Raw genomic sequence first — 9,456 nt, 5'->3', positions numbered from 1 at the left:
TGATAAAGGGCCTGCCTATTGTTTCTGATTTGTAAGACTTCAAGATAGATAAAAGTCCTGTATTTTTTTTCTTTTCTTTTCTTCCCCTTTTGTCTTTCTCAGATGTTACACTCGCTGATTCGGTAGCTGTTTTGTTCTGTTAGCATTTCTTGGCTGTGTAACGTGGAACATCCTCCTTGGTATGGGACAGATGAGGGACCGGGCCTGAGTTTTTGTAAAAGTGATCAAACTTCAGCTTGATATTCTCTCCTCTGCAACAATGCTTGTGCCCCTTCACCTCCCCCTCACACACAGCTCCACTTGTCAAATGCCTCTAAATAAAGAAAAACAAAATGGAGAAAAACATTTGACACAAATGCATTTTCTTCTAAGATGACTGGGATGCTTTAACTTTTACAGTTAAGTATGATATTACAAAGTGTTTGGGAACCCCAACTAGAAAAAGTCCTGCGGTGCATAGTGTGTAAAAGTCAGCCTCTGCTGACTCTGTAGCTGGAGTTTTTCAGACCTGCTCATGGTCTGGGTTTCCATGACGGAGCAGATCCTGAGGGTGTTAGGTCCTTGGTTAAACTGGATATGTGACAAATGGCCTTTATAATTGGGTTGACTGACCCTGTCAAACATGGTCTTTATTTATCACAATAGGTTAAAGAGAAAAATGGACTCACCTGCTCTATTTTCTATGAATAACACTAAAAGAAGCTGTGGGAAGTTGCTTGTAAGAAAAGGAAAACCAAACATTATCATGAGGTTTCAGCAAAGACCCACCAATCTTGTTTTTGATCAACTTGATTAGGTGATCATCAAAATGTGAGCACCTCTATAAAAGCAGCGGTCTTGGCAGGGTGCTATTTAGGTGTGTGTGTGTGTGTGTGTGATATAACACAATGCCACAATTTTCTCAGGAGTGAGGTCCCAGCAAATTCACCCCAAGGACAGAGCATGTAATGCCCAGAGGCCTCCAGAATTAGAGCCATGTCTTGTACTCTCGAGGCCTGGAGACACGCTGATCAACTATAATTTGTTTGGAAGGGTTCCCAGGAGTCTCTAAGAGCATTACCCCATGGCTTAGGTTTGAAGTTGCATCTGAAACAATGTTTACACATAATACGCAGTGCTACATTTAGCAGAAACCAAACGGTGTATCCACACAGGCTCAGCCCAACTGTCTAGGTCTGTGGCGTAGGGGTAACAATTTGGGCTAATTGTGCAGCCACAGGACCTGGGCACTTTGCAGTGAAGTATTGACCATGAATTTCTCTGTATACCAAAGTATCCCAAAGTGAAATGTGAGTCAAGTCATGCAACAGGACAATGATGCCATGGATGGCACAAAATCTAGAACTGACTGGTTAAAGAGAACATGTTGCAATGGCCCAGTCGGCACCTGAATCACAGGGTGTACTTTACACAGGGATGCAGAGAGTCCTGTGAAAACATTTTCCACATGATTGAAGTCGTGTATGAAGTCGATACGAGTTCCACATGTAATGAGTTGACAATGCCCCAAATTCCAAAGCAACATACGTTAGGTAGTGCTGCATTAGAGAAATATTTAAAGTCACTTGGTAAACTTTGCTAAAGGAGTGAAAAATGTGTAATAGTACGGTATTAAAAACTTTAAGTTTAACAATTTGCCTCTGTGCAGTTTAGTGTACTGTACAGTAAAAGCATTAAGTATGTTGTGTGAACTACCTGCTTTAAAATCGGCGACGTGTGATTTGATTGCATTTGATTTGCAGTGTTTGTTTTGATCACAATAATATACAGGATTGTGTTGGGTTACAGGAAAGTGGTGACTTCCTTGCTTGTTTTAAAAGCCCCAAACGATAGTGCTAATGGTTAAAATCCAGTTTTTCACTAAACCATGAATTTTCTGCAGTTAATGTGATTGTGTGAAACAGTTTTAAAACAGATTTAACACCACACACGAACAAACAAATTAATAGAACACTAAAAATCAGTTCATCTAACGTTAAATACATTTTTTTCCAGCTCCATACAAAGACAGATTCCAGTGTCTTCAAAACATAAGTGGTTAGTTCACAGCCTTTATTTAGTGACAGACTTATTTATCAGCCTTTCATCCTCCTTGATTATGGCATGTTTAAATCTTGGAGTTAAAGAAATTAAATTATAACTCATTTGAGGAAAACCATGCATGTATCACTACTAGTAGGATTTTTACCCGTACATTAATATACAGTATTCTAAAGCAATCCATGACAAACGGTACAAAAGCACTTTTCATCAAAAACAGCCATTGCTTGAGCCTAATTCATTTTATAGCAGCTACTACACCCTATGTTGCAATCAAAATGAGTGCCTCAATCACATATTCGACAGCCTCTTCAGTAGAAAATCATCACACCAATCAGCAGCTGCTGTAGCAGTAGCAGTTTTCTGGAGCACAATCAAACAATTAAAACAAGCAAAATATTAGTTTCTTTTACAAATATGGTATTCCTGCTATTTTTGCACTTTAATGCTTAAACTTTTGATTAGATTCATATCTGACAATCACATGCTTTAGGTGTTTTTTATTTTAAGTGATGATGCAGCTCAACAAAGCCTACAGGGGGTTTCTCTCAGTCAGCAGGTGACGGTTCTCCTCACTGGAGGGGAAGAGTGCCTCCTTCAGGCGAATCATGTGACCTCCAACCCCAGCATGGGGATCCTCCACCAGTGACCTGCGAATGGGCCGGTACACCTTGTAACGCCTGGAAGAAAGATGCAGGACACAAAAATATGATGGGAGGGTAATGACACTCTAACTGGATGTGAGCGGCAAGAGTTGGAAAAAGAATACGAGGTGTTTTACGAGCAGGGTAGTAATCAACTGGAAATTCAGTGAGAATCAAAGTGGCTTTGTGTGCATGTGTAAATGCTTTTTAATGTGGCAGTAAAAGGCAAAGTTGTGCATTAAAATCTTTCTGCATCATATATTCAGGTCTTCACACATTTACTGAAGGAATGCTGCTGCATCTGAAGACTACTCACTTGTAGACCACATAGGCAATGAATGCAAAAATGGCCCCCAGAACAGCACTTGAGGAGAGAACGACTTGGGCAGTGTGAGAGGTTGTGGACACTGATGGGTACAAAGGGCAGTGAAGAGAGTGTAAAACAGACCGGAAACTACAACACACCAGGCAACAGTTTCTACAAAGCTGATTTCAAGAAATATCCTGTTGTATGTGTTTGTGTAGCTAACCAGGTGTGTCCTGGGACTTGTTGATGGTGATGGTGGTGCTGGTGAGGGTCAAGCTGCTGGAGTTCTCCAAAGTGATGTTCACACAGTAGGTGCCCGGTTCCAGAAATCTTCGCGTCAGATGCACTTTGCACTCCGAGAGAGGCGGCACATCGTTGCACATGATGTTGCGTACCTGAGTGCAGCTGGGGTCTGACACGATGGTACAGGCTGAAGTGGGGATGCTGCGGATAAGGGATGAAGGATAAATCAAACCTGTTTCTTTATCTAAAATGTATAGGTTTGTGGGGGGGGGGGGGTGCCATTGCACCTAAGTGACTAAATTGGATGTGCAGGGAGAAGATCATCAAAAATAAAGTTGATAAACTCCAAAGGTTACTGTGATTTCCTCTTTGAATGTTTAAAAAATTATCTACAGTGTTATTTTTTTTTTACATAAATTTAAACAAAGTATATAATAAATGCATACCTGCCCAGACATTTCACCAGGAAGTTGATGTCAGTGTTGGTGACTCTGTGGGCTGACACTTCCAAAATCCGACTGCTTGGCAGGGTGTTCAGTGGGTGCTTGGGCTCTGTGGGGAACAGATTAATTATTTTGTGGGTTTTGGATGTGTAATCCTCTTCCCCCTAAATAATAATATGATGAAGGAACCAGTCAAAGAATCATAGCATGAGGTTGCTTGAATACAAGTTTGTAGAGAGAAACTGGATCGCAACAATCAGGATTTAATGCAGTTTAAATGGAAGAGTGTTTCCTTTTCATTATCAGGGGTGGTTACGCCACACAAGTACGAGTCCCGTCCCTAAGTCCATAGTTCGTGATGAAAGTGAAGCAATTCTGGGATGAAATGTGGGCTGGTTTCTTGTATGTTATTATGATAAATGTGACAAAATGGTTTTTGTTGGAAAGCTTTTAAAATCATACCCACTTTCATTAGCATTAAAGCCATTAAAGTATATTGGAAAATGTGCCCTCGCGTTTAGTTTTTTAAACTGCTACACCATGGCTTCTGTACAATGGTTCATGAAAAAGACTCAGTGGTATACAACATAACTTGAAGGATCCCGCACACTCCCACCTACCAACGACAGTGATATTGCCTGTGAAGGTCCCGTAGGCGTAGCGGAAACACTGGTTGCTGTTGTGACGCCTGGTGCGGAGCCACAGCGGGGTGGTGGGGTTGGATTCTGGGGAAACAGTGGAAGGGAGGGGCTCTGTGGTGGGGAGATCCGTGGAAGCAAAAGAGGAGGTGGTCGAGGGCAGGCTGGTGCTGGGCGGCACTGTAATATGAAGCAAATGGGCTCTGCATAGTGATGCACGCTGGTATTTTAACTTCCTCACATGATATGATTCACCCTCTGCATTCGATATTCCTACATAATCACAATCATAATACACATTTAGCTGTAAAAGCCTCACCCTGTGTTGTCTCCATCTTGGCTGTAATCGCATGAGTGGCAAGTGGAGTTGTAGGAGCCTCTGAGGAAAAGACACGGGAGAAACATGTTTTTCCATTAGCACTGATTCCCCGTCTTTTTGTTGTTGTTGTTTTTAAACAGATACTTGTCTGTGTAGGTTCTCAGTGACGTCATGGTAGTCCTGCGAGCTTTAAAAAACCTTTTTAAAGTTAATTGAAGATGTATAAATACCCGAGACTCTCCCTCTTTGGTTTTAGATCACCTCTCACCTCTTGGATGAGAGGTGAAACTTCTTCAAGAAACTTAAAGAAGTGCAGTCACCTTCTTTTTACGCTCCGAAGAAACTGTAGGCACTTGCAGATAATGATTCTGTCTTTTAAAGTTTTACATGTATTTTTTGTTTTTACATTCTTCATAACATAACTGTTTAAGTAGCAGTTGCTTCATATCCCCAAAGTGAAGAGAGATAACTTACTTTGTGTGGCTCACATTTCCCTTTTTAAAGTTTATATTTTGGCATTCCAATTATATTAATTAAAAAAGACTGAAAGACTGTATATAAAATAAGCCATAGTCTCAAGGTCGAAAAAGTCAATCGAAAGCAGAGATGCAGTTTTTCTAATGGCCAGCAGGGGGCAGCTCCTCTTGGTTGCAAGGAGATATCTAATTGTATAGACACATTTGAGAAAATGACCCAATTTTCATTTTATTGATGACTTCAGTGAAAACATTCCTCATTAGTTTATGGTCTCAATTGCTTGTTTAACATCTTAATCAATATTATACATTTTCTCCTCTTTTTTTTCCCAATTGCAGAGAAATTGATGGCAAAGACTTGTCTGTTATGTAAGTGTGCAGTATCCTTGGGTTCTCAGTCAGAGCTACCCCTCTGGTTTCAAAACACCAAGATGGTGACACATGACAGTGTGCTGGCTATCTCCATCTGGTTTTAAGGTTTGTATAAAAAGTTAACAAGTCTTCAGATAATACTTTGCTTGTTTTGTCATGTCTATATCTTTGTGACTACTTGTGACAGAACCTGTGGACGTGGTCGAGGTCGGGGTGTTGGCAGAAGGTGGACATTCAACTGGAAACGCTGCCTCGACCACCAGCTTCACAGTCATGGTCCCCAGCTTACTGTAGGCGTGCGTGGTTACGTTGCGATGCGTTACCAGCTGATTGCCGTCTCGAAAATCCCAGATGTAGTCAATGGAGGCAGCAGTTTTCAGGTAGCCGCTGGGGTCATGGAGGTGGACTTTGAAAACCACATCCTCACCACGGATGAAGATATTCTCAGATTGGTTGACTGCACCCTTCTGAGAGATGTCGACCGCCACTGGAATTTTATCTAAGGGAGTGCGTAAGAATAATGTAAATGACGTATTAGGTTTCTGCCTGTTTGTATCTCTGTTTGGCTGAAACATGTAGGCAGATAAAACTGTATAAGCAGAATATTTGTTGTTCCCACCTGTGACAAAGAAGACGGCGTTGTCGGTAGAGAGGGGGCTGTACTTCCTGCGCTCGCGTTTCCTGTAGACCATGACTTCCATGACCTCTGCCCCCAGAGGGATGTTGGTGGTATTGATGGTCACACTGGAGGAAGAGCCGTCACACGTCTCAACGTACTGGCCTGGGACAAAAAGAAGAGACAAACTGAGTTGGTTTAGATGTTCTTCTTTTTCCTTTCGTATCCTGTGTACATGCAAACTTGTAAACTTGTATCTCACCCATTGTGTGCCAAACATAGACGTAGCTCTTTCGTCTCCAGTCATTGCTCTGAGGGAAGGGTCTCCCATCTGGGAACATGTTGCATTTTGCCTTGTCTATACATTTTCCAAAGCCATAGTCATCCAACCAGGAAGTCCAGTTGTACACGTAGCCAGAGCGAACCTGCCCATTGGCTGTTTGACAGAAAATAAAGTGATGTAAAAGCTTTAATTTTAAAAAAATAAAAATGAACTGATTTTGCATGATAAATCTGTTCAGCGATTACACATGGCTGGTAGCTACAAATGCTAAGATAACTATACTATGATAACTAAAGACAATGAGTAGCCAGGTTCATTGAGGCGTAATTTGTCTATTTTAGTGTTTATCAGCAGCTTGTTCTGGTTTTTATCTTAAGGGGGAGCCTACTTTAACTCTTTCCCTCATAATGACGTGTTTTGACACCCCCTGTGCCCTTAATAACATGTTTTGACATCTCAATATGTATCAATAAACATGTGGTTTGATGACCATCAGATTATGTTCCAGATTTTTTCAAGACTCAAGGGTTACTCCTAGTGGGCCATCTTTTTACAACAGTGTACAATTTAATTTGCTCTTTGGTGGGCTTACATAAATCAACCACAACATTTAAACCACCTGCCAGCTGTGCTGGTCTCTCATGTGGATAAAACTGCTCTGACCCATCAAGTACAGGCCATTTGATTGACTCCTCGTGATCAGTGTTTTCACTTCACCTGTCAGTGGTTATAATGTTGTGGCTGATCAGTGTATATGGCCCCATGATGCTTTGTGGTGGTGTGATGCTATGTGTGTGCAGGTTCATGGCCTGGCCCGGCCTGGCTTTCTTGGCAGCACCTGACGCCTCCAGCTCCGTACCATCCTCACAGTGCTCATCCCAGATCAGGTTCCCATTGGCATCCTCCTTCTGGCAGGGAGGATACTCCAGCTTTGCAGTGAAGGTGATGGAAGAGCCATTCAGAGCTGGACTGTCACTGGTCAAACGGACTTTGGGTTTACCTGCAGAGAGGTGGACTTTCCAGGTGAATGACCTGAAATACCTACGCAAATGTTTCAATGGTGAAAAAAAAAAAACACCCAGAAAACAAATTACCCACCTCTGTGGTGCATAAAATCATTTAACTTTATGTTTAGTGGTGGGTAGATGTAATCATCCCATGGGTTGGTGTCGGGAAGCCAGCCAGGGATCGGTGGGATTGGAAATGGAAACTTCCCTGATAATGAGTGCTTGTGTGGGAATACATCCCTGTATGCTGGGGAGAGATAAAGCAGAGAGACAAGGACAAGGAACCTTAAAATGTATTTTGGTTTGATGTGAGTCCCTCACTAAAGAGCTTCTGTCATTTACTTGAATCCATTTAGAAGTTAAATGTTTCTTTCCTTCATTAGGCTCCTTTAAAATGTAATTAAATGTTAAGTAACAGTGTAGCCCCAAAATACCCGCATAATGACCAAAATCATGTTTATTTCCTGACATGGAAAAATCTGCTTCCAGTACCTGGTTTCCACCTTTAGTAAAAATATTTTACTAAAAGCTCCCATGACTGAAACGATGAAATGATTGAGGGCTGTACAACAGACTACATTTAACTAAGCCCAATAAAACAGGAGGAAAGCGTTTGGAACGTTAGGCATAAATAAAATGTTTATTGTTATACAAAAAAGATATTGGATTTATACATTTTTAGTAAGATGACCTAGTTTTTGATCTTTCATCTCCACAATCTTACTTATTTTTTTTTTTATTCGGATCTCCACGCCCTTGTTTTCTGCTTTCTCGTCATCTAGCCTGAGTGACATATTTTTCAGCGCAAAAACAAATTCAATCTGTGTAATCTGGTTAAAGGCGAAGAAAAAAAACGATCCAAACATCTGGAACGTCTGTAAGCAAACAGAAATTTATTCAGCCAAGAGAGCGCATGGCGTGAAAATAGAGGGGGAAAGGTGATTTTAAATTTGCATTTATTAAATTAATGTCACATTTGCTTTTTTTATGATACCGGAGGAAAAAGATTGTTAAAACTTTTTACGGGATTCCATCTGGTTATGATAACAAATTAGAGAAAGCTACGATTTCTCCGTTTTTTCTGGATGTAGAGAATTGTCTGTTTGTGGAGTGAGTAGCAGTCTTAACGGAGCACACGCCTTAATCAGTCTCATGGGACTCTGACTGTAGAGAGCGGATGGCAGGACGAGTTAAATAAACAAATGAATAAACAAACAACCCTAGGAGATAAACATCAAACACCAAAATTATTCAATTCACGTAAAGACATTAAATTAAAAATCTGAAATCAATAAACCAACATTTTTAAACCACAGCCACAACTCTTTCACTTCAAACTATTCCAAAGTAGCGCCACTTACTTTTGCGTCCATCAGCTTGATAAAGAAAGCAGGCACAAGCCAGGAGGGAAACACACTGCCAGGCTTTCATTTTCACTCGTCCGTGGGGGGTAAAAACAGTCGTCTCTGCAGCTTTAAGTACCCACGAATAGTGTCTCTGTGCGCCGACACAGCGTGTCCCTCTTTCTCCTCGTCCGGATTTGCCAGTACTACCCCTCCGTTTGTCCCGCTGTCCACTAATTTAAAGTGGCTCCGCTGAGCGCACAAACATGTGATGTTTCCTAACGAGACACATCTCATCACTCATTAGTCCCCCAAACTCAGGAAACTCATGAGAGACGAGATGCGCGCGGACTGCACCGTGCGCATGCTCATCCTCTTCTTTCTCTCCCATTTGACAAAAAGTTCAGTGACTTTTAATCTGCTCAATCTTTCATACTCTTGCGTTTTTTAGAAGTGTTATTCCCTTTCGTGTTAATCTGTTTATTTTATTTTTTCCCCAGTTTATCATTTCTGTTTTTTATTGTTTAATGTAGTCGATTTTTTAATTGTTAATTAACACGGCAGCACATTGTCCACAATAAATATATTTCAATTATATCGTTTTTTTGTCCCTTCTTTGTTCTCAAATTTGAGAAGTTTTATTAACTTTATTAGATAATAAAATTTTGATCAAACAATGTTTTTCTTAAATATATAAAAAGAGGGTTTGTGTGTGATTTAGTCGG

General features: G+C 40.9%; 1 protein-coding gene across 2 annotated transcripts; it reads right to left on the bottom strand.

The window, feature by feature from the left end:
* Window positions 1–2,031: 2,031 nt before the first annotated feature.
* Window positions 2,032–9,054, bottom strand: gpnmb (glycoprotein (transmembrane) nmb). 2 transcript variants are annotated; one of them, XM_082522290.1, is made up of 12 exons: window positions 8,750–9,054; window positions 7,480–7,635; window positions 7,220–7,381; window positions 6,361–6,534; window positions 6,102–6,263; window positions 5,673–5,981; window positions 4,635–4,694; window positions 4,298–4,495; window positions 3,681–3,786; window positions 3,215–3,435; window positions 3,001–3,091; window positions 2,032–2,720 (listed from the first exon to the last, which is right to left on the bottom strand). In XM_082522290.1, exons 1-12 carry the CDS (start codon window positions 8,817–8,819, stop codon window positions 2,573–2,575), a joined length of 1,857 nt encoding a protein of 618 aa, XP_082378416.1. In that variant the 5' UTR covers window positions 8,820–9,054; the 3' UTR covers window positions 2,032–2,572. The 2 variants fall into 2 exon arrangements, with proteins under 2 accessions (XP_082378416.1, XP_082378417.1); XM_082522291.1 differs by having other exon boundaries at window positions 7,241–7,381; window positions 8,750–9,053.
* Between the last annotated feature and the right edge of the window lie 402 nt (window positions 9,055–9,456).

Source organism: Aulonocara stuartgranti (assembly GCF_965226115.1).
Source record: "Aulonocara stuartgranti genome assembly, chromosome: 22".
NCBI classification, from domain to species: domain Eukaryota; kingdom Metazoa; phylum Chordata; class Actinopteri; order Cichliformes; family Cichlidae; genus Aulonocara; species Aulonocara stuartgranti.
This window is presented reverse-complemented; position numbering and strand designations above follow the sequence as displayed.

What these genes read in the sequence shown, in the direction of transcription:
- gpnmb (XM_082522290.1), bottom strand. Translation starts at nt 8,819, where the DNA reads ATGAAAGCCTGGCAGTGTGTTTCCCTCCTGGCTTGTGCCTGCTTTCTT. An exon ending in TGATTTTATGCACCACAGAG is followed by an intron (nt 7,382 to 7,479) that starts GTGGGTAATTTG and finishes ACCTCTCTGCAG; the next exon opens with GTAAACCCAAAGTCCGTTTG. An exon ending in TACGGAGCTGGAGGCGTCAG is followed by an intron (nt 6,535 to 7,219) that starts GTGCTGCCAAGA and finishes TCTGTCAAACAG; the next exon opens with CCAATGGGCAGGTTCGCTCT.